Source organism: Rhipicephalus microplus, chromosome 8, assembly GCF_043290135.1.
Source record: "Rhipicephalus microplus isolate Deutch F79 chromosome 8, USDA_Rmic, whole genome shotgun sequence".
In the NCBI taxonomy this organism is placed as follows: domain Eukaryota; kingdom Metazoa; phylum Arthropoda; class Arachnida; order Ixodida; family Ixodidae; genus Rhipicephalus; species Rhipicephalus microplus.
In genome coordinates this window covers 98891522-98917156 of record NC_134707.1, presented here as the reverse complement: position 1 = coordinate 98917156, position 25635 = coordinate 98891522, and the positions used below count along the sequence as shown (strand labels likewise).

The following is a 25635-nucleotide window of genomic DNA, read 5'->3' as shown; positions in this document are numbered from 1 at the left end:
GGTTAATATTGGGTTTGATAAATATGCATGTTTTATTACATTGGTAGCAGCTCTGTGAAATCGTGCAAAGTTTCCCCTGAGTGCGCTCTCTTTTGTATGACACAGATAGATGAATAGATGGATGGATAGATAGATAGATAAATAGATAGATACACAGATAGATAGATAGATAGATAGATAGATAGATAGATCTCCCCATATCGGAAGAACTCCCGACCTTGTTCTCCATTTGTTCGTAGCCACATTCATTGATTCATTAGCTATATATACATGTTTAATTAATGAAAAAGTTGCTGCCCTGGCACCCAACATTTGAGGAGCCCTTCAGGGAGTAACAAAACTGACGAATAACGTAGAACGGACGATCGCCGCATTGGTTGCCGATGCCCAGATTGTGCACGTTGTACAGAAGCCACGCCGTACGTGCACGCAATTCTCCGAAGGTCCGTGTCGCGTAGGCGAACTGTAAGTGACGAAATATAATAATTTATTGTTTTCGGTTATCTTAGTTAACAGAATGTGTAAGTGCAGCAGAGGGTTACGATCAAAGAAGCAAGCTATGACGATATACATTGCAGCTGCATCTATTTCTCATATAGAAACATACGAGACAGACCACCAGCTTCTCCCCTTTATTTCACAATTCCCAAGGAATCTATTCTACATTTCTGAACCTCCCATATTCATTTTACAAAGGCGAAATATTTGGAAGTGGGGCCAAGCGTTCACGATTTCACTCACGACTTAGATTGTAATCTGTATTAACAACCTTCAGAAACATACATTTTTTTGGTTGAAAATAAAATGTCATGAATGACGTTGTGTAAATCTGATTGCAATGCTAACTGGAACATCCGTCTATACCTTTACACCAGTTCTTTTATTCTTGAACCAATCTTGTCAATAGCCGCTAGGCAACCATTGCCCTTGACAGTGCTCTTCTTCTGGCAGCCTTCTTAACACGGCATACACGATCACTCTGGAAGCTATGGTATATCGAGAATGTTGGCGTTGTACGCCTCGATACCACTGCGCTAGGAAAGGCAAAAAAGACAACTATTTCTTTAAAGCATGAAGCCAGAAGGAAATCCCTGTGGATTTACCAGTAAGAAAAGCTTCTTAGTTGCCACAAATTAAATCTTGGTCCAGGGATTGCACCTGAGACCAAAGCTCTTCCGGGGGGTTGTTTTGCCAATTGAGATAACCACCCCAGAAAGGCGTTGGTCCCGGTTTCGAAAGTCGGACCAGGACACAACTTTCGGCAACTAATACGCTTTCATTTCTCAAAAAATACTTTGCATTTTCTTGTGGTTTCATTCTACAGACAGGTTGTTGTCTTCTTTCCCTTTCTTAACCCTCCCACTCACTTGCGGGTTTCCACCGAAATCATTTGCAAAACCACTAATTGTTGCGCGATGGAAGCACTCGTGTACCTGGTTCCTTCATGCAACACTATCACGGTCACCATAAACGAAGGCTTCGCAAAACTTCGATACGTGGAGCTGTTCAACGCGCACTTTAGTTCACCTACGTCAGCCACAATTTTTTTCTCGCGTTCCTCGTTTGATGAGACTCCTGGCGTGTTCTTTGCACACTTAGTGCTGCAGCAGACAATGTAAAAGTGGACAGCAGCGTGGTTCGAGGAGCCTGAGCGACGAGCTACGATCAGAACGCTCTGGTTTCTAGTCAATATGGGCAACTGAGCGGCAACCACTTCAATCATTGTCAGATAGCCAATCATTTGCACGGTGATGACTCAGACTTCACAGCATACAACCTATGAATTGTCGCTCAGTATTCGTATTCGTTATTCTCGATCTTTCATTCGATGCCATTTGAAGTCGCGCAAAATGCTACAGGGCAGAAACGGTGCATTGCAGGGCTGGTGCTACTAAGCTGGCCGCACGAAGAAAGGATAAAACTGCGTGGCTTCGCATGCGGGAACCGCGATGCAGACAGAACGCTCTGGATCGTGGCCTTTCTCGTCGCCAAAGCTGGCATTGCTTCAGTCTCTCGCTCCACCCACGCCTCGGTAGAGAAGCTCCAACAGCACGGTCCCGTAATTCACAATCTCGTCATACTTCTCTAGACTAACATTTGCAGAGATCAGGCTTTCAATAGATTTTTTCACTTTGCGCCCACCTCCAAAAGATGGAACTTTATCTAATAGGTGGAATGCATCAAAAGTGTGAAACCAATATATCTCTACATTTGGGAAAATATGGTATCGATAACCACTGTCGCAGGAGATGAGTCTATTAGATTACAGCAGCGAATCTCCCAAGGCATGTGGCCAAACAAAATAAAGACTATGTCAAAGACACGTTTCTTTAATAACAGAACTTCACTGAAAACCAGCATGTTTTATTGAAGGACGATAGAGAGGCCGAGTGTTGCGCAATGTGTTTCACATTCGGCGTTATGACGGTGGGGCGCCTACCCTCACCGATTCAGATCCACAAAGATTCGCGATAAAATTCTCGATTGGATGACCACCGCCGTAGGCTAAATGACAGAAGTTATAGCGCTTGTCTGAAGGTTACAGTATTGGTCTCTGATATGTTATCTCTTCACATACTTTACTTTCTTTTCATTTATCTTTCAATTACTCTAATAAACCTAGAACATTCTAATGTACAGTCTCTTCTAAAAGAGGAGACCTGACTGCATTCTCTGTTGCTTTTCATTAGGATTCTACCAACAACATTAAGCAAACTAGACTTGTAGTTTTCTTGTTTAACTAATTGAAGTCGAGATTGGACAGACGGGATTCAATACGCACGCCATGTCACGATTTTCGGAGAAGCCTAACACTCCCTATGAAACAGGGAATATGACTGCAATTTCTGTTGCTTTTAATTAAGGTTGTACCGACAACAATAAAAAACTAATCATAGAGTTCTCTTGTTCAACTAATAGAAAGCGAGATCAATCTCATGCGACTCAATACGCAGGCCATGTCACGCATTTTCAAGAAGCCTTCCGTCGCACATTTTTAGGGGCGAAGCTACTTTTGGGTTAACCCTTTCGCGTGTCACGCCTAGGCGAGAGAAGAAGAGACGAGAAAGAAAAGAAGGTAAAACAAATGAATCACATTTTCTCGTCTCATTACCCACAGGGAATTACTCTTCCGCTACTCATCAAAGTGCTTCTCTGATTGGCTGCTGCGCGCGCTTTGCCTGAGTACGCGAAGAACAACTGTCTCTCTCAGTCTCCTGAATAGTTGCCGTACGTGGTGGATCGTTGGTGGGGCATGAACGAAGCAGAGCGGCGGTCGCGTTGAATACGCTTGTGCTCATCTTCCTTGGAACGCGTCTTGTCGGGGTTACCCGCACGCCGTCTGCATTCTCGAACATGATTCGAAGGACGGATGGATGCACCGACGGGTGGACGAATTGTCACTTCGCCTCAATCATCATCAATCAGACCGCGGATATGCTGTATTTTTTTCCTATATACTGCCCAACCAACTTGCACTGTCATGTGCATAAAAACAGACAGGAGAGACACCGTGCAAGTACTGACCTTTAGAGCAAGTGTATCGTTCAGCTCGCCCATTGTAAGATTTTTCGACGAATTAGATATAATCCCGTACGTAAACATCGGACTGCCCAGGTATTCCGTGGTGCTGCCAGAGTCACTCGTTGGTGCACAAAGCTGAAAAAATAACAAAAAAATCAAAGGAAGCTCCGTTATCATTACACCTGTAAAAGTGCTTAGCATCATCGCGCAGTGATTCCCGCATGTAGAGTTCCACACCTTAGGTCGGCAAACTCGCTCATGTGTCGACTCAGTCAAACTCTTTCAAACACAGATCGGGCCGTGAGTCTGAGGTCGAGTATGTCAGGGTGAGTAATATTGTCGCGAGTCTTAGTCTGAGCGAGTCCGGTTGCAGTAAATAATGGTGAGGTAGAGTTTCTGTGAGCCCTAAACAAAATACACTTCTTTAATGATTATCAGCTAGCGCCACCTTTAATTTCAACCGGTGGCTCCCCAAGCTCCACCGACAATGACGCTTTTGTTTGAGGCAAGCATTTAGAATTTCCCTGGCACAGGTAAAGGAGATTCGAAAATGTATTGTGCATTATACGGGTTGTTTTTTATTAGCTTATTGAACTCCTGCGTGTTACGGGAGCTCTTCTATGCGTCATCTGCACCGAGTTCTGTCAGATTAATTTCCCCTTCAGATCTGGTCACCAAGCGCCAGCGAAATTCGGAGGGTGGGGGGAGCTATGGTGTGTTCGGCACGTCAGTGGCGCCACTTTGTATGCACCAGCACAGCGTGGTGAATGTTTTCGCAACGTTTCTAGGAAGTGATTAGGTATGACCTCCGTTGACAAAACTGTTTATGTTTCTGTTTTCATCGTTTACGTTCCTAGACGTCATTTCCGCGTCTAAAATATGTCACAGTTTTCTAGGTTGACCCTAGCATAAAACACCTTTGAGTTAAAAGAACATATAAATTTTCTGTCTTTCGGATTTAGTCAGAGTTGCACTAGTTGAAACAAGTGAATAAGATGACTCCGAACAACACTTACCGCTTGTCGTTGTCTCTTCACGGACAGGCACGGCTTGTAAAGACTTTCGTTGAGTGATTTTATTTTATTCTTCATGACGTACTGAAGTGCCGACATTTCGAAGGAGAGGCCAGTAATTATCAACGGTTTGAGGAATGTGCTTCCAAGTGACACCGCATACCAATAATAACCCTGAAACGAGCAATGCATTATATGAGCGCAAAGTTTAGCATTATACGCTGCTGGAACAGCACCACATAAATATTTTATATTCCACGTTGGGCATTGAGAGTGAAACACTTTAGTATGTTTAGAAACTCTTTGAAATTAGGTAATCCCTTCCCCATCAAGGAACGAAATTCTGCATTCAAAGCTTTCATGAGTTTTTAAAGGGCTGACTTCAGTGGCTTAGTTGTTCATCGGCGTAGCTGATTTCCGTTGCAAGCTACTGAGCACAAGAGGAAGAAAATGTACTTTTAGGCAAAATATAACATGAGTACTCCGGCGTTCCGTCGTGTATTCTAGCGCAGAGCCATTCCGGTGCTTTAAACCTCTTCACAAATACTAATTCAGGTAAGGAACGATTTACGGACATCTCGTCTTATCGCACTCATTGCTTCACCCTTGCGGCAATGCCACGGCTTCTTAACGTGCCATATTCCGCGTTATCACCGAATAATATCACCTAGGAAGACGCAAACTTCGTCAACATTGGCTCATTTGAAAAGGTAATGTTATATGCTCGGATATTTTGCGTATACATTTTTTCAATGCCAAGAAAGTGGTAGAATACCTTGGTAGAATTATTCTTTCAATACTTTGAGGCCCATAAAGGCTCGAATAATCATTCTCGGATGCAGAAGAAAGGTATTAAAACAGCTGTCTCTGATCGCTTACACTGAGATTCAGCCAGTATGAAACCTGAAGAAGATTTTTGTGGTTTTGAAAGAGGGATATTTTGCACTTCATTAGTTTTACTGTTGGTTTAGCACTGCAGCCAAGGTTTTGCTATCTGTTGCGGCATCGGGGCCTTTGGTGCTCCTGGAAGTGCACTGTAATATCCTACATCACGTTATCCTCAGTCAGAGGAGGAGGTTGTGCAACTCTCTGGTTCACGAAGTTCATCATTCCCTCTTCATCATCCCCATCGGTTTTATTTTTATTCAGTATTCACAATTGGCGCGTAACCGCTTCAATGTGTAAACAGTTTTGACTCCAGGATGTTGCGGTTTTGCTGCTTTGCGGTGGAACATTGCTCACAAACGTTTTCGTACTCAATCCACTCGTTGCAGCAGGTCATGTAAAGCAACTGCGAAAACACGTGGACCATCTACTTTTTTTGTTCGCATATTGGCGCAATAGTAGTAGATAAGACAGTCAATCAAGTTCACTACAAACAGGAACTCGTTGCAATTCGCTCTTCTATGAAGCAATTGTTAAACCAAAGTACCCCGCTCGAGGACATTAAAGTTACGTAGTACCTAACAGGAAACTTCACTGATGTACGAACTGCAAAGCTGAATCAAAATGTGTGCGCACTTTTCAAGACAGCTGAGATGTACTCTCATGATGGTGTCAGTGAGTTTCTATTGTAAGAGAAAAGCTGGTGACACCGAGAACACTTACACGTGCTTTTTGCTGAATATGCGAAATTCATAAACAAGGGGTAGGCTTGGAGCCCGAGCCAAAGTGTAGACAAGCGAACTTGTCGTTTTCAATGCTGCAATCTCGTCTCCAGCATCCGCCTCCTGTTTACTAATTTCTCATCGCGAGTTTGCAACTTATCCTTCTTGCCTTTTTTTTTTAGTATGAGGTGTGATTTCCTAGAGCACTTTGTTGTCTCTCCCGAAACTGAGAGTGCTATCCCACTAAAGTTAAAAAAATTATGACCTCACAGAGCAGCTAATTCGAAATTTCAGCTGACACACGAGTTTTCTGGTTGTCTTCAGTAGCTTAGGGTCATGTTATCAATCGGGGATGAAGTGACTACTGATGATGTTACACCAAATGTCTATCTAGTGCAGGCAAGTGGTGCGCAATGGCAACATCAAGATTTATTGGCGTAGCAGGTAACACAGGTCTGCTATCTGCTCATAAGGTTCCTACATAAAGAACGACAACACAGAATTTTGGGTCGCTCAGTGTGCTTACCCTAGTTTTTTGTTGCTTGACCGCAATATTACACGTCTGGGTGCTTCCAAGCAAGTGATTTATTTGGTACCTGGAAAATGCGTGCTCTTACGTGTGACGAGACAACTCACCAGGTCGAAGTAGCGTAGCTCCGGGGAGGTGATTGCATTTGGAGGAGCGGCGATGCAAGCCCCCTGGGGACCGACCCATCCTTGTGAACCCATTAGAATGACGATGTCAGCATTGAAATAGCTGCGACGAGAAAACCATGGCCATGCATAGAAGCATCATTTATGGGAGTAAGTTTTCGATTGGTTTCAACTTGATTACTCAGTGGCTTGCATTTTTACACACAAGATCATATCTCATAGAATACAACGACGATATGCCACCCAAATAGGTCGTTAATTGGATTTTTAATTAGTATTGGCTCTAAGCAATACCTAAAGATCGGCGCGCGTAGCTATGTGAATGCTGTGGGCATACTGTCCTGCCAAACGCAGGTGCCTGTAAGTAATATTTTGCGCATATTGTACATGGCTGTGTTTGTATGGTCTGTCGCAAAGCAAAAGTCAGTCTTTTTGTGCTGATATTGTGTTTAGACTGCTGCCGTGCGAATTTCGTATAGAGCTTAAATCCTACTGTTAAATATTAGAGGTGTAGAAAGGCGACACGGTTGCACACCAGCCATGAATATGCACAGAAAGCAGGCCCCTGGATATTTCTTTTTTTTTCAAATGCCTTATTATCTGATAATATTCGCTATTTCACAAAATTTTATTATCATGTTCTGTAGAGTTCTTCTCTTCATATATACTTCAGAAAAAAAGAGAGAAAGGAAGCTAGGTCATACTCCCCCGGATAAGGGCCTGACTAAAACCATGAACGGAATTTTTTCGGAGAGGCGTTAGTCTTAAAAACTCATTTCAAATGACGTGAATTATTTTCATAGCAACCCTGTCGGGACGTTACTGTCAATTGATAAGGTGCGATAAGGGGTGTGTGCAGAGGTATCTGTCAGGAGATGAGGCAACATTCAGAGCTGGTTAGGCTGGCACACTTGTGTATTTGTAATTTGGGGCACGAAATAACCGGAATATATTCAAAATAAGCCGCCTAATGCACGATACGTGAGTTATGTCGCACGTGGGGGTTCGAAACTGCAGCGCGAGTGCAAACTGGCAAGCTGTGCCTCCCCATAAGCTGGCTGCAGGCATCACTTGCTGTATGTCGGGTTTGCCAGTCAATCGTTCAATTATTTAGGCTGTGTTTTTGCCAACACTTTAGTAGGTTTTTTTCTCTCAGTGCCGACTAACCCATCACTCTATCATTCTGAAAAAACGAAATCAGTTCACCGACATATCTAGTCCACTTGTGGTTTAGTAAAGTGATTGGCAAGGGCTTCCTTAATGCTGACACAGGCGGCGTTTCGCAAAGGCTGCTCTATATAATGGCTCTGTATGTCCACAACAACGATACGTTTAGTGCAACTAGTGAAGAAAAAAAGCCTGTATTACCCGAACTGCGCAGTGTGTTGGAGCATGATCTGTTTGAATTGTGAAAGAAGTGACTTAGTTTTGACAAAGGTCAACCTCATGTATTTTTCTGTGCTAAAAAAACTGTTTAGCGGACATACAAGTTTAGTTACCTAAGCCAATTCTTCATTGATATCAAGCTAGACTTTCAATAAATATGCTATTTAAATATCTCTTCAATTTCCTTGACATAAATGTCTTTGTAGTTATTTCACTTATAACCACGCATGAACAAATGTGATATAAGTGAGTCAGGATTTTCTAGAAATGTTTTCTGTGGACGCTACCTGTCGCAGCAGAAAAGTAAGCAAAACACCAAGTATTGGAGAATAGTAAAAATACTATTGGGCCAGCCTGTTTCATGCTTGGTGCAAACGCGGCTTTAGAGTATGGTTGCTTCATCGATCATAAAAAAGCAATTTGGTTTTTTAATCATGAAGATATGTTTCGAAATGCATATCTGCGAAAGTATGGAAAGAGAAATATTTATGTCATAGCAATGCCACCATTTGCTACCACTACCTTGTACCAACTAACTACCTACCTACCAACTATTTTGTACGCCATCGTCTATCTTCCCGCCACAAAATAACTAAATATTTTATCACAACGCAAAATGATGGCTTGCACTCATCCTACCATATATATTTTTCCAAACGCGATATATTATTTGGAGTAGTTGAGCTGACTATAGAGGTTTCGTTTGTATAAATTCAGGAATACTTCCGCCTGTGAACAAATGAACAACAAAGTCTTGTTAGGGACCAAGCTCACATATTTAACTATGATAAACATGTTAACCGTGATACCTCGTTCTTCACACGAGCATGGCTTAACCAGCAAACTTGCTCTGTTCGCTGGACCGGTAGCTATCAGAACTTCTTGCATGTAAGCTTCCTAATGATATTTATTCCCCTGCATTGAACATAAGGATTCCTTAAAGTGCTCAAATTTCACGGGAAAGGCCCTATTCGTTTGTCGATCGGAAAAAATTGTAACATAAAATGTTGACTTACATTTCTTTCGCCATGGCTCCCGAATATTTCACTTCCATCGCGCAAAATTAAGTGATGGTTCCCATCTAACTCAAAATGCGAGTGTTCTTCTTTGTTAATTTGCTTTTTTGAAGTTTGATAATGCGGGTGTCCGTACGTGACTTGTCTACAATTCAGGAGAATTCAACAAAAACTGATAGTGACCTGAATATGCGACCAAGAGGTCGGGTTGGTGCACTATTACACATTATTCATTCCATCCTATGCATTATTCCTTTGATTAAATGTTAACCTCGTGTTTCAATGCCCTGCGAAGCGGATCTCAGAAGTCATACACAGAGAATGGCATAATTTAGATCTGCCCTTCAGGTCTTCTCAACGATCTCCGTTGCTCACAAAATCACCATGTGCTTTTCCAGCGAACGTTATTTGTTTAAACAACTGTACTGAAACTTGGCTGGTATTCATCTTCTGTCCAACCATAGCCTTCCTTAAAATTCTTTTTTTTTGTAATTATAACCTCTCTTGTTAGTACTTCTACTAGGTACACATAAAATTGTATACACTCAATGAATGCTTTGAATGCATAATAGCTAGGCTTGGTTGCCATTGTGTTGAGAGCATCTTCCGCCCAAAGCCCTCTTACAGTGCTTCCACACAATTGATAAACAACACACTCTTGCTAACCGGAAGGCGGACGTTGACAACTCTGCCCCCTGCATATGAAACCTTTGCCACTCTTCACGCATAGCCTACAAGAAGCACCTTATTTTACAGACACATGTCCTACAATCTTTGTGAATGAACAGTGCAAATTTTATGCATCTCAATTTGAATGTGGTGCAAGACGACAGAAGCGACTCCCTTAATGCACCATATCTGTCTATTTCAAAGCTGTTTGCTGCTTGGCACACGTCACCTTAATGTATCTCTATCAAGCGTCGTCCTACCTCAATCTCCTCATCAGGAACCCTGCGATCTTCGTTTTCATGATAAAACAAACTTATCTACCAATCAATCTACACTGTCGTCCTTTGTGAAAGGGAACACGCGAACGCGTGACCTGCGCTTCGCGGCGGCTGCCTACAACACCATCAACCGAAAGCAAAAGAAAACACGTTCGCTTTCAGCGTCATCTGTTGCCAAAAAATTAATAATAACGAGTTATGGCTGGCAGACAAGGGCTGCTATGTTGCACTCCCTCTCTGCTGGTGCCTGCAGTGCGTAGTCCATTACCAACGAATCAAGCGTTGTGTACGACCACGGCGCAGGCTGCGGTAATCGCCCGATTTCGCTCGCCGCGCGAGTAGTGAGGAGACGTCATCTAGCAGCGCTTGTCTACCGGCCATTACTCGTTATCTTGCTTAGTCATAGATGACGTCATTAGCGCACGTGCTTTCTTTCCTTGTCGGTTGATGGTGCTGTAAGCAACGCCGCAGAGCGCAGGCCACGCGTTCGCGTGTTCCCTTTCATAAAGGATGACATTGTACATATTTGATACATTTTATGAAGAAGAACAGCTCAACGTTCGCAAAGGCACTAACGCAAACCTTGTATAAGCAAGTGGGCGTCACTACAATCTCGTATCATTTTGCATAGGCAAAAAGAATTAAGCCATCAATTTCAGGGTAAGTCGAAAGAGAGAGGAGCTTTAATTACTTACTTCACCGCGTCCGTGAATCCTTGTTTGATGTTAGTTCTATAAATACGTCCGAAATCGTAGCAGCCGATAGCGAGAGCGACCATTGCGGTTCTATCTTCACCCTGGATCTTTTTCAATTTCTGCATTAAACAAAAAGATAGTTTTGCTCTAGTTTACGTCATAGGAGCATGACGTGTTTATGAGATGTACCATTTAGTGGAGGGCTCTGCAGAATTTCTCAATATGGGGTTCCAAAAGCACACCTAACTCGAAGGACACGGGCGCAGTAAATGTGGTCAGCGGGACTGGCTAGTGTACTCTCAAGCACCATCATCCATGGACCCAGTTGTGCCTAGTCGCGGCTGCTTTCATAGCAAACTGGTGTCTATTTAAATACATAAGTGCTTTCTTAACATTACTACACAGTACGTTTTCTATTTCTATTCGCAGTGAGAGCTTACCCACTGTTATTGCGAAGCACACAATGAATAGTTTGACAAACAATCACAAAGCAAAAGGTTCACGTCTTCCTTCATAAAGCTTTCTCAGGCTTGTAAAAACTTTGGCCGAGCCCTATGCGCTGTTCTAGAAGACACATTCAGAATTCAATGAAATGGCATGCCATCATCGCATTTACAAATCCTCAGAAATGTTTGTATTTGCTTATAAAAACTCTTTTCGTGTTAGCGATAATGCGCAATTTAGGCGAAAAGTACACCAAATTTTTTTCTTCTTCAAGACAGCAGCTTGCAGCAACTTTCGTTGCCCAGTATTCTCACATAAGATATCAGAAACCTAAACAAGAATTCTAACTGAAACATCCCGGGCTACTCCTAGGGCTTACAAAGGCATAAATTGATGTTGCAATTAATTTTCAAAAGTAAATAACACCGCCAATCCATGGCACAGGCTGGAGGTTTCAAATGTCGGCGTTAGTACTTCCTTTCAGTACGTAATACTTTCGATGCTCAGCCTGTTAGTTCATTGATCTCTTCTGGCGTCATCACGGCCACAGTAACATGCTAAATAAAGGCGATAACAAGGCTGAGGTGAAGTGGCCTGAGGTGAACAAATTACAAAATATTGTAATCAACAAACTGCGCTCGCAGGTAATGAAAATGTTTAATTTAAATTGCAAAAAAACGTTTCGTAAACATGTAGCTGACTTCGGCTCCCCGCAGGAGAGCCTGCTCCCACTTGGATGAGCCATGATTTCGCGTCTTGCCGGGTCTGAACAGCTAGAAATCTGAAGAAGAAAAGCATCTTTTATGGAACTCGCGGGAAACGGCATGTTTCTAACCTGCCTTGACGAGATAGAAGACGATATAGGACGAAGCAAAGGTAGCTTTCATGTAGCACACTAAACTTGCTTATCTCCCTAACAACATTATACTCGTACCGGGAAAACTCTATATGCTTGCCCAAAACCTATGTGTCATGGACAGTTTGCTAAATAAAGCTGCGGTAATTCTACGAACGGAAATGGTTAGGTGACCTTGTTCTGCACTTGCTTACTTTGATTAGCAGTAAATGTGCATGTGTGTGGTGTGCAGGAAGGAGAAAGAACGTCATGGTTTTAAACCTGCGGCGCCCAGTGCCAATCGTCGCTCCTGTGGTCGCTACATGGTTGTTTGACTTCATCTTCCTGAATACAGAGCGTGTGCGTCGTCACCACTTTCCCGTACGTCTTGTCCATTATATGAGACAAGGTTTACCGTACTTACATTAGGCGTTATAAAACCTGTTCGTAGTACTTGTTTCTCCAAAGAATTTAGCAGACGGACCCTAACTTTCCCGTTGTGTACTTTCGCCGCATATTTTACGTTGACTCGACGTACAACACAACAACCATGCAGTTCGTTTCCTAAAAGGGCAGTGTGTCTTTACGCTAGAATTTCGCATTTCTACTGCAGATATGGCCCTAAGGTACTCTGCGTCTAGCTGTGCTGTGTTTATCATACCCATTTATAGATGTCGCATAGACTGCTTCACAGTTGCGAAGAATGTGTGGCTTCTTTTTGCAATCAATCCAAAATACGCTTACATGGATGTTTCACGCGCTGCAGTCCCTCACACACGCACCTCAAGCACGCCCTTCGTGCTTCTAAGAGTGTCTTGAAAGTCCTTTTGATACGAAAGCACAGTGAGGAGTCCGTAGTGCCTGATGCCCTGCTCACGCAGTGAATCCAGGTCGCCGGAGGCGGCGTCCACACCATATGGCGTAACATTCCTGCGTTGACAATCTCAACTGCAATAGTATAAATTTAGAAGCCACCTCCACATAGTAGATTATTTACATGAAATAAATGCTTAAACCTTGTATTCCTCAATCGTCAGTACGCGTATTCACAAAAAACGTTAATACGCGATGACTACCCCTACTAAATGGCATTATCTAAAAATGTTATTACAATAGAATCACGAAATCGAGAAAAAAAAACATGCTTGCGAAAAGTGCACGCTGGAAACTCACTGGTAATCACGCTGGAAACTCACTGGTAAACTCGCTGGAAACTCACTGGTGCACGCTTGGTATTCACGAAGAGCACTACGAACAGTGTGATTTGAAAATTCCCAGATGTATTCAGAAAAAATAATTGAAGGACGCTTAAGCTGCAACTTGAAGAGTAGATGGCCAAAACGTTATCGGCACTTGTTTGTATTGCCCTCCAAATAGCCATCCTCGCTCTGAATTATGGTTCAGAGCTCAACTATTCCACATGCAATGGTTGAGCTTTGCAGCGCAGGCTACGAGTAATACTTTGCGCACGTTGTACATTGTTGTTGTTTTTTTGTGCTGAATCGCAAGGCAAAGTTGATGCCTTGAGTCTGAATATCTTTGCCATTCTGCTGAACCTGTTTTTGCGCCAACCTTGTAAATAGCCTACATTCTGCAGTTAAACAGTAGTGGCATAGGTCACAGGGACCCACACCACCCTGTGCGTTCAACAGCGGCCGTTTTAAATTCTTCCCTAGTACCTCTTCCACGCATAAAGTAAAAGCTCGTTCATTCGGGAACGGTTATATTTTGAAAATTCAGATTATTCGGACTTGTTAAAGTTTTCTGGCAAGCAATTGTGTTCTTTAAACCTTGCGTAACTCAAGCATATTGGGCCCAAGCCCGGTTAAGGCGGACGGTCCTCAAAAGGCGACATGGAGAAAGTGGGAAGATGTGCGACTGAAAGGTAGAGAAACGGCATTCGCGAACAACCGAAACAGTCACATGCATGTACCTTTCATTTTACTTGGGGCATTGCGCGTGCAACGTCATAATACGCATATATGTTTTAAACCACTAGATATTAAGATAATGAAGTGAGTAACAGGGCTAGTTGTAAAGAGTTGAACGGTACGAGACCCAACGAAACATCAACCTATGAAATCTCACACAAAAACTGTTGTTTCAACTTTATTGGGATTTGACACAAATAATTAACTGCAATAGAAGACTGCACGTGCAAATGTTCAAAAAGTTTCTTTTTTTTTTTCAACAGTTCGTGTACTGTACTTAAGAAAGTACACTCGACTCTCGGCATCGCAGCTGGCAAGCTGGTCTGGTGCAAGAACAAAAGCACGCCATGTCCATGCCGAAGGATACTACAGTCTTGTCTAATATAACTTTTTGAAGCACGAGCACTTTTCGCATTGTCACACTTCCCGGAACATCATTTTCTTGTATTGCGGCAGGCCTCAATCACTTTTCAAGCATCTTGTGATAATCTGCTCATTAGTTGAGGGTAACAGCAAGTACGGCCGATGCTCAAGCATTCACTGGGTATACCCAGTTTCTGCTGGGTACACCAAAACTCAGAGAATGTCTTGCTATTATGTGGCTAACTGACAATGACCAACACCTGGAGCGTGTGCTTAAACGTCCACTGCAGTAGCACATTCTGTATGCAATTGTCTGTGGTCGTTCGGATAATCGGGGTTAGTAGGAGCTGGTAGCACGGTTTTTAAGGGAAGGAACTTCTGTTGTTATTCGCAGCTTCATTGTTGAGCTCAGCCGCTTCAGTGCTATTGTTACAGCTGCTGAAGAGGGCACACAGCAGCACAAAACAGAATTTTCACAAGAAGCTTGAAAACCAATTGAGTTCTGCTGCAATACATTGAAATGACGCTGCGGTAGTGCACCAACAATTCATTACACCTCAGAGCAAAACGGTGTACTCAATATGCTCCTCCTTCTTTGCAACTAATATTTTCTTCTTGCTCGATAAATCCACTTCTTTAACAAATAAACTATAAAACATGAAATCAATTCGCAAACAGGAGTCCTGACATTTGCGCTTGACGGGCTCTCGTTTTCTAAAGTTTAGCTACGCTCAAAACAAAAAAAAATAGAACCCAGTAAACACGCCAAGTAATTATTATCTTACTGCTACCTTTGGCATATAAAGTTTCAGTTATCGAGATTAGAATATTCTGTTGTCTATTTATAATTTGAAGTAAGCTATGTGTATTTCGTTAGGTACACTAGACAGGAGGTTGAGATCTTCCGCCGTGGTCTACATGCTGCGAATATGTACGGATGATGAGCTACAACGTGATGTGCAAATGATCGATCATTTGCCTTTTTTTTTGCCGGCAAGCAAACTATTATCACGTGTGCGTGGTGATCTTGGTGACAATGTTGGGCATATAGGTTTTATTCAGAGCATGCTTCTAAATAAAACACGGGGTATTGAGCCGCGTTCACATTGTGAACAAAGTCGCGAACAATGAATACCGTGTATTTCACACCACTCTGGCATTTCACTCCCCTTTGGCAATTTTAGTACCGATGTCATAATCCCCTACTGCCTGATATGTAGACTGCGTCTATCTTCGGCCTTGAAGTCGTCTATGAGGATACTAAACTGTGTTTTTTCCTTACTCATTGCATATTCCACGTCTTTATAGAAGCTTGAAACTATTACGTCATAATGACTGGATGTTGGGACGTTGACCTGTACCACCTTCATCATGTATCTCTTGTTATGCCTAATTACGATAGCTACCACCCATTCAATAAATTCTATAGTACTCCTTTATGTCGACGGCGATGTTCTTGTGTATAAGTAACCCCATGTATAGTTGTTTTCTGTCAAATAATCTCCGGCACCATAGAAAGTGTCTCTTTTTCAGCCGTATGTAAGCTTCATGTGTCCTCATAACTTCGCTGAGCTATATAACATGCAATCTAAAACCCTTTAGTTCCTCGAATAGCACAGCTAGACTCACTAGATAAGCGTATAGCGTTAAACGTTGGCAAGTTCATGTTGCAATGGCGGCTTGACTGGGCTCAAAGATTCTTGGAACCTTATACTGCATCACAGATCTGACGACCGCTTTGGTCAGTTACTTCGAAGCCACTGCGGACTGAGGGCCGATGGTTGATTGACGCATTCATACTGCACCAGGATGGCCAGTCGTCCTCTGGTGAGTGAGCGCGCTAGCGGGGATGGACACCGGTCAGGCCACAACTCACACCACTTTAATGGAATTCTATGATCACGTGGATAACTTTTTTTTGAAATCTGGTGGGGAATTGTTTGGCAGTGGGATTCAAACGACGGACCTCTAGCACCCGAGGCTGATACTCTAACCACCAAGCCATCACTGCATCTCCTGCTCGTGATAAAAATAATAAAATGTACTTCCTCAATTCACATTGGGACAATTTTCCTCGGCTTTAACAGAAATGTGTATGTTATAGCAACATATTTGTCTTAGGACAGCGTTTATGTCTTTGAGCGCTTACAAAGTTTCTGACTTACTCAAAGTCGAACGAAATTCCCAGCTGCGTGCGTTTGTACTTTGGGCTCCTCTTCTGGAAGACATCCCAACTGACGGGGTCCTTTGCCACTTGAATGCTACCATTGGATGCGATCACGTTGGTGTAGAAGAGGTAGTCGCAGTACTCGTCATCCGGGTACATGTCTTCTGAGATGGCTGTCTCGCTTACGGTGCAGATTATCAGCTTCACTGAGAGTAGGTGATAATGAATCAGAATAACGCTCTTTTGTAAATATATTACTTATTCCTATTTGCTTACTATCTAGTTATAATTCTTAACATAAAGTGAGCGTCAGCGTCGGCCGCATCAACACTTGTCATAAGAAGGATATCGATCCCATAATCAACTAACCATCAAGATGTCATCATGACGCGACACCACCAACACTGTTGACGTCATCTGGACATAAGACATCACTGATGTTTGGGATGTTATATAATGCTATACTGAGGTTACCACGTGATCTTCTCGCTTGGTAAAAGGTAGGCCCATTCCAAAGGCACGCGTGGTGCTGAGATAGTGTAATGTGTCCAATTCAGGAGACTGAAATATGCTCGAATATATGCGCTATAAGCAATGCAAAAAACGTGCCTTTTACTACTCAAGTACAATATACATTACGTACAACCTAGGGTACGTGAGAGCGCAAAAAAAAAAAGATAATGCATCAGCGAACGGCAAGTGCAACTCGGTCTTTCAGGGTTATTTGCTGATCAATGTTGAGGTTGTCACTTCCAGTGTTTTCTCAGCCTTCTACGTCCCATTATTTATCGTCGTGGCCAAGGTAGTTTCTGTCGATGCTGAAGAAAGCGATCTGCCGGGTTCCCCCCGCTGAAGGACTTCCGCCTATTCTCGTCGCCGACTTTATGATTACAGAAACCACTCAGCTCGGAGGACAAATTGTTCTCGAAAATTCCGCCGAGAAAAATTCTTGTGGTGAGCAGCCATTTATCAATGGCGTATTAAAACAGGTGGTACCACGCATGACAATGAAAGCAGCGGAAAACCGTAGAATATTATTCCAAGCGTTCGTCCCGCGAATGCGTCTCTAAATACCGAAACGTCACTCACAAACTTATTAACAGCGTTTCTCTGCCAATTTATTTACCAGCCTATTTTAACGCAGCGTTAGTTAACGATTGCTCAGTTAGAGAAGAGCACATTGAAAACTCGCGCAATTTTCCGCGCGTATTGTTGAAATACTATACTACGGCTTACACCATGGCTTTTTCCGGCACCAGTTTGATTGGCCGAAAGGGCTGAAGACTGCATTACTCATTTTGAAGCTATACTGACAGGCACAAATTCATTAGTATAAATTTGAGCGTCCTGGGAGTGGGCATGTGCCTTTGTATGGGTTTGATTCTGAGTTCCTCGTGAGGCACGCTTGAGCTGTGCGCGTGTTTAGAAACACACACGAGGTTCTAGATTACGAGCTGTCGCTGAAGGGTGCCCTTACCAGAGGGGACTGCTGTAGTTGTTGTGGTAGTTGTTGTTGTATTCGTTGTCGTGGATGACGTTGTGGTAGCTGATGACTTGATTGTCGTGGTCGTGCTTCTCGTTGTTGTAGTCGACGTAGTTCGGAGGCTTGTCAAAAACGTGTGGTCTGCAAAGATGTTACGTTACCGGCAACATGCCTTGTGTTTTACGCTTGTCAAGCGTAAGTATAGAATGCTATTTGCAAATAAAAAAGACTTCGCCTCACCGAAGAGAATTGTGATGAATTGCGAATGCATTTTTTTGTGCTGAGAGTGCACAGCCTAGCAATTCGAATGTCGTAAATAACTACAAGGTGAGTATTTGGGCCGTAACCATTCATTTACACATTCAACAGCCATCGAACGGTCGAGAGTGGGGCGCGCACTTCATTCGATTTATATATACGTACAGGTGAGCGGACGGGAGAGTTCGGGAGGGGGGGGAGGTGTTCTTTAGTAAAAGGTGGAGAGGGAAGAAAATCGAGTTTGGAGTACACAATAACTGCCTCGCATGTGAGGACACCTCTACCGATACACCCACAGGGGAACGGGGAATCAAGAGACAGAGTGAAGAAAGTAGGCTAATAAGAAAGAAGGGGTGAAGGCGAAGTCAAAGAGAAAAAAATGGCCCCGTATCTCCATGTTACACTCAAATGTCGTCGAAAGACGATATTCTTGCATCTGGAGAGAGTGAACAAAATGTTTATTGGATGTTCTGCGCAAGAAAATTGGTGAACGGTATTCTGGAGGCGCTGCGTAAGAGTGCCTCGAGCGTGTGGCGGAGGCGAACGAGCACAGCAAGGCACGTTACACGTAAAATATGAGCACTATCTAACGGTTGCCTCAAAAAACGACGCACGGGCGCCCTGAGCGCTTGTCTCGGAGTTGATAAGGTGTAGAACGCAACGTGATGGGTATGTGCCACCACCTTGTCGTCTTAGCAAAGCTCTGGAAACACTTGCCTTTTCGTGCAAGCGTTGCATGGTCAGCGCAACGTGTTGAGCCCTACGGTCTTTAGAATTACTTTTGTACGCCTTTTCTAGCAAGAGACACACATACAGAATATTTACGTGTTGTTATGGTGCCTCAGATATGCGCAATAATTGTTTTTATTGACAATCGCATAAGTATGAACGCTGAATCTTGATTAATATTGGTGGGCGCTGCGGACGGGGTCGGCTGTTTGGAGTATCGTTTGGCTTAGGTGCCATTTAGGGGACTGTTAAGGGCGGACAAACAGACAATTGTACAGACAGAGGGCCCAAATTTTTTCGTCGAAGGTCCCCAAGAAAGACTATCGCCTTTAATTAAAAAGGAAGAACTACCGTGATAGGAGGACACGCATCACCATGGCGAGTGGCTTCCGAAATTCGCTCGAGAGCGGAAATCGCGAGAGCAGCGGCCAAGCATGGCACCTACCCTCTTCTAAACTGCTTCCACATATGCGGGAGCTCCGCTGAGCTCCTGCGATACGAGCGCCCTCACAAGCCAAAGCACGTTCATCCTCTCCACTACTCGCACCACTTGCTCCGGTTGCTAGGGGCAAGAATAAGGGCACGCGCCCGCAGCTGTTGCCGTAAGAGAATGAGTGCGAGCGGAGAGGTTACACCTTTCGGCGCGCGGATACCGATGAACGCCTGACACAGCCCAGTTACGAAATCTATTCGCATAAAAAACAACGAGTTTCAAATGAAAAGATCACATGATCACTTTTAGTGAAGCGACGCACAGCAAACTTCGCGATGCTCTTATGTGTGTGGTCTGGGCTATCACTGAAAATGCGACGTTAAATTTATTTTGTCGGGAATGCAGATTTCTCGTTCGTCCATAGGCATGCACAAGGGGGAGCAGTGAAGGCAGTCGCTTTCCCCCTGGTCTCCTGAGAGTCGGTGAGCGACGTCATTCCTGTAGATAGAAAAATAAGGAAGGGGGCACTGCGATTCCCGAAGGGAAGGGGCACGCAATTTCAGCCGCCATTATAGACATAATAATTAGCCGGACCCTGCTTAGTATTCACTCTTCCTTAAGAAAAACTGCGAACACCTATGCGTGCCACGGAGGACCCGGTTTCGTCACTGATAAAATTCACAGTAAAATATACAGTGCTCCTTTTCTGCTAAAGTGTTATTTATGGGGCTATAGCACAGACGAACAGGCGAATGACTACTTGTGCTATGTGCTTGCTTTCTGGTGAACCCTTCCTGAAGGTTTTCGTTACATCCGCTTGTAGGCGTTTCCGTTTATGCGCATAACTTCGTTAAATGAGGCGTATTGCAGACAGAAGACGATCGATAAGCGCTACACAGAAGTAAAAATGATTTTGCTGCCATGCGTGGTTTTCTTATCCTTTATTTTTGTATTGTATATGGCGTGACAACTTTATGTGCAATGCTTTTCAATTTTTAATGTTGACTGAGTTTTTAGCTTTCTCTGCCATGTATGTTACATTAATGTATTTTTGTTGGGCCTGAGGCACACTCGAGCTAAATGTATTTACCTCTTGGTCGGGGGTGCCTTCCCCCTTTTGTATGGGAACAATAAAGACAATTATTGTTAATAATATTTATAATATAGTATTATTGTTGTTGACAAGAAATCTTTGTGAGCCAATTATAAGTCAGCTGACGCATACAGAAAACTTCGCATGTAATGCTCTCACCTAAAATACCTATAAGATAACAGCCAGAGATATTGTACTGTGACTCTCTTATCCTTCTTTTTTTTCCCGCGTCGCCACGGGCCTCTGCCACCTGGTGTCACACAGTGCTTCATTAGCATGATCTTGATGCTCAGTGCGCACAAACATAAGTTGGTGAAGTCACTTACTCGAAATCTCTCAGACTGAAAGCGATCGAAGCGCGTTTCTTAGCGTGAGTAAGTGAGGGGGAGTAAGTTTTGGCGAGTTTGTGTCTCAGTGAGACCGATCGTAGAAAGTTTTTGATAGTGTGAGTCCCAGTGAGCCCGGCTGAAGTAAATTCTTGTGAGTGTGAGCCTGAGTGAGTCGAAAAGACAAGATATTTTTGCTGAGCTATTTTAAGTGAGTTGCACATTTTTTGTCACCTTGCGCGCTATTTACTCCTCTTCAGCATTATAAAAGCCTTACCTGGATTCACATATGTGCTGACGTCTACTAACGTGTATTCCAAAACACTATCGTTCATACCTCATTTCAGTGCTTATTGAATAGAGGCATACATTGCGTTGGGGATCCTTTGACCTCGCATCACCATTTCTCCTACAGAAGTTCGTGATAAATACGTTTCATGTGTTTATCTGTTTCAACAAAATAAAAAATACCTTCTTAGTTGAAGTTACTCGTACTTGAAGGCAAAAGGCGCCATCTAAAAGGCACCGAATGTAAACAGCGCCCGACTGCGTGAGATAATGGTGTGGAAGAGCATAGACACCAAAATTGGAAAAGCTGATTCTGGGCCAGAGAACAGATACGTCGACTCACTGGGACTGAGACTCAAATTGAGCCTTGAGTCTGAGTCCGAGTCAGTAAAATTTTGATGAGTTTGAGTCCTATCAGGGAAATGTTTGTGGTTGTGGGTCCGAGAGGGCTCCGAGCTGACAATATATTTTATGAGTTAGTTTGAGAGAGTTTCATATTTCTCGCTGAGCTTCATGCAAGTTCCCGTTTGTGTTTAGTTTTGCTTCCGAACTGTGCTACGTGATACGACAAGGCTTATTGTGACACCAGCTTGCGGTATGGAGTGATCCCAAGATGACATTGCGCACTTTGAAACGACATTAAAAGGCCTGCACCAAATGACGATACCCATTTTCAGTGCACTTGCAGCGAGTGCGCGCCTGCCTGCTTGACATATGGATTTTAAAACCAGTTCTTCGTGAGGTGCGCTTGAGTCATGCGCGCGTTTGGAAGCATGCCCGGGGTTTTAGAATGTGACCGGCCCTGTAAAATTCTCACTTACCAGAGGGTACTGCTGTAGTTGTACTTGCTGTCGAGGTTCTCGTTGAGGGGGTGATCGTTGTTGTTGTTGTTGTTGTACTTGTGGGTGTTGTAGACTTGGTCATCGTAGTTTTGAATGTGGTAGTTGTCAAGGCAGTTGTTGCAGTCGTCGTGTTTCTCGTTGTTGTTATCGGCCTAGTTCGGGGCGGTGTTATCGAAAACGTGTGGTCTGCAAAAAATATAAGGAGACCAGCAACGTACGTCACTTTCCAGGGTTGATGAGCGAAATTCAAAAATTAGTAAAAAGCGATGATTTTGAAGTCATAACGTAGAATAAAAACGTTCAACTAGCCTACGCACGGAAGACCTGGCGATGCTGTTATATCTATGGTCCGCTATTATTGAAAGCGTGCCATGAAATTTGTTCTGTCAGCTAATAATATTTGTTGTGTCATAGAGAAGCCGGTTGCATCACTGATGCAAGACACCGAAAAGTTGCAGACTTCCGGAAAGTTGCAGACAAGCACAGACGTACTGGCAAGGCTACGAGAGCTGTCTGTTTTTTTTTTCTGGCGACCTTATACATGAGGGTCCTCATTATATTTGCTTGGTGGCGTGGCATTCTATGGGCATCACGACAATTAGTCGTACTGAAAACAGAAGACTATCAAAAAGAGCTGCGCGGAACTAAGAGCCATTGACCAAGACTCCCCGCGAGCCAATTAGGAGTCAGGTGGCTGGTGCAGAACAGTTGCCCTGTGATGTTTCTACCTAAAACAGGGCCAGAAGAGAGCCAAACAGAGTCATGGTGCTGCGACTACCGTTTTACTCTCTTTTTTTCCTCTTCGCCTCTAGCCTGCCACTTGATGTCCAAAGGTACCTCACTAACATAATAATTCTGCTCAGTGCATACGAGGTCGCGTTTATCTGTGCCTGCTTATCACACTACGCCACACGACATCGCTTTTTTTGACTCCAGCTTGAATAACTGAAACTGCTCAAGTCTACTTTGCACACTTTGAAGCTATATCAGCAAGTCTGCATGAAATGACGATTCCCATATTCAGTGCTCTCAGAGTGCGCTCAAGACGGCATGCTTGACGGACATGTTGGTTTGCACCCTGGTTGCTTGCAAGGCGCGTTGGAGCTGTACGCGCGTTTGTAAACATAGGTGGTGTTTTAAATTGCGAGCTGTCCCGTGAAATGGAACCTTACCTGATGGGACTGCTGCAGTTGTAGTTGTCGTCGAGGTTGCTGTCGTTCCGGTTGTGTTAGATGTTGTTGTGGTGGTTGTGGTGCTTGTCGTTGTAGAGCTTGTCGTTGTAGTGGATGACGTTCTTTCCGTTGTAGTCATTGTCTTCGCCTCTGTCATTGTGGTAGTTGTTATTGGAGTTGTAGCAGTCAAGGTACTCATTGTTGTAGTTGCTATTGTTCGGGGGCTTGTCGTCGAGAACACGTGGCCTGCAAAAATAATATGACATCAGCAATGTGCGTCGTCTTTCACGGTTGACATGCGTAACTAAAAAATGCAGCACAAAAAGAAAAAAACGATGGGTTTTGGCTGAAAAAGTCGAACAATAACATTTAAACAACCTACGCACAAAAACCTCGTGACGGTCTGATGTTTCTCGTCTGGTATAGTATTGAAAGCCTGACACCACAATTCTTGATTCAGAAATTCAGATTTGTCGTGTCACAAAAGAGCTGGTTTCATCACTAGTCCAGGACAGCTGAAAGGTTAAAGTGTTCTTATCTTGCGAATGCTTTACCCATCGGACTAGCACAAATAAACAAGCAAACGACCTTCACAGGAGCCATTTTGTTTTCTGGTGACCATCTTCACGAATGTTCTCGTTACATCCAATTGGTGGCTTGACAGTCAATGCTCATTCAAAGAAATGGGTCATACCGCAGGCGGAAGACTATCGAAATCCGCTGCTGGGAAGTAACAAGTATATCCATTACTCTTCCTGAGGCAATTACTAGTTAGCTGACCACGCATTGTTTCTATGTGCCTGCGGATCATGCTACTATGCTAGGAATGGCTTTTCCCACACCAGATTTAAACCGGACCCTCTCAAGACTGCATTTTAAGCAATAAAGCTATGTCAACAGGCCTGCATGAAACGGCGGTTAACACTTTCACTTAGCTCGAAGCGCACGCCTGCCAGCGGCCTTGACGTGTTCATTCAATTCCCCGTCTTTCAAGAGGCGTGCTTGAGCTATGTATGCCTTTAGATGTGTTCGCGGGATTCTAGATATCAAGCAAGGCCTCTGATATGCGTCCTTACCAGAGGGAACTGCTGTTGTTGTCGTCGAGCTTGTTGTCATTGTTGAGGTGGTCATCGCTTTCGTCGTGGTTGTCGTTGGTGTAGTTGTCGACGTGTTTGTTGTAGTCACCGTGCTTATCGTTGTAGTCACCAATAGTCGGGGGCTTGTCGTCGGAAACGTATGATCTGCAAAAGTATTAGAGGACCGGCAACTGGCATTTTTCATCTCGCTTCACGTGCTTCTGCTTGACGGGGTCATAAGAAGTAGTGAGCACTTTGAAAGATACCGTATTATACCCCCCCCCCATCTGTACATTTCAATTACATTGAGTACGAGTATTTGCTTCTTAGGTTGCGGTTGAACTTGCGTGTTTGGTGTTTCCAGCAGACTTCGACGCATGGGCAAAAAAAAAGGAGCACAATGACACTGTTGTCTATTGAATCTGGTTGATTGAAACCGTGGACAAGATATACATGTGTGGTTATCAACCCCTCAAAACTGTTGTTAAAAGATTAGGAAGGTCTAACAAGAATAAACACAGGAGCACACTTGTCATGATGGTAGTCGATTTCTTTCTAGGAAAACACCACTAATGAAGTGCTCGTACAATTCCTTTTTATGTCGATCGCTCGCCGCCACGATTCTACCAACGGTCATGATGGCAATCACTTCATTGCCTTAAAGACTGTTTTACACCCACAAGTCTGACAATGTTCAGAAAAATGGCCTCTATGTATACGCATGCCTGATCATTTCTTGTGTGTTCTCAGGCTCCGTCATTCACGCAGCATCGAAGCTGCCCTATGCACTGCAGAACGTATCATATACGTAATATAGAACGTCACATATGCGTAACACGCTTGACAAAACGAACACAATACCTGTAGGCACTGCAGTAGGCAAAGAATATATCGTGGCGTTTGTACTGCTCCCCATTTGCTGCTTCGTTGAGACTGTTCCTCGGGCTTCGGTGGTCCCAGGTGAAGATGAAGAAGGTCCGCTAATCTCATCGAGGTCTTCCGTGGAGGACCCGTCCGAGTCAACCTTATCTGCAGAATGAAAGACGCGAATTAGTCGTGTGCAGCAAGATTTACTTGTTATGTGGCACCTTCCACACTGCTCTCACGAGTAAAATTTTAAGAAAGCACGTTGTGAAAGCCGATGTTTCATCAATGCATCTTTTTTAAGGCAGGTTCACTTGCCTGAACGTGTTTTTTTCTACATTGACGTGCTATGTTCAAGCGGTTGCTCATCACTTCAAGCGATCATTTTCTTCTCAATCATCGACTCCTTTTGTATAGGAAAGACTACATGTTCAAAAGCTTCAAGATTTATATGGACATCGAGTTACTCTTCATTACTAAGGACTTGAGTA

At 43.6% G+C, this 25635-nt stretch overlaps 1 protein-coding gene across 1 annotated transcript; it reads right to left on the bottom strand.

Annotated features, from left to right (window-relative positions):
- Positions 1-216: 216 nt before the first annotated feature.
- Positions 217-25269, bottom strand: LOC142769290 (uncharacterized). The gene is made up of 12 exons (XM_075872415.1): positions 25142-25269; positions 24281-24445; positions 23205-23450; positions 22012-22218; positions 18058-18204; positions 16579-16786; positions 12902-13049; positions 10841-10959; positions 6779-6899; positions 4539-4709; positions 3526-3657; positions 217-463 (listed from the first exon to the last, which is right to left on the bottom strand). The coding sequence occupies exons 1-12, from the start codon at positions 25194-25196 to the stop codon at positions 275-277; spliced, it is 1908 nt and encodes a 635-aa protein (XP_075728530.1). The 5' UTR covers positions 25197-25269; the 3' UTR covers positions 217-274.
- Positions 25270-25635: the final 366 nt, after the last annotated feature.

Coding starts and splice junctions, on each gene's coding strand:
- LOC142769290 (XM_075872415.1), bottom strand. CDS start 25,196: ATGGGGAGCAGTACAAACGCCACGATATATTCTTTGCCTACTGCAGTG. Junction 24,446..25,141: donor GCCTACTGCAGTGCCTACAG/GTATTGTGTTCG, acceptor ATACTTTTGCAG/ATCATACGTTTCCGACGACA. Junction 13,050..16,578: donor GGAATTTCGTTCGACTTTGA/GTAAGTCAGAAA, acceptor TTGTCAACGCAG/GAATGTTACGCCATATGGTG.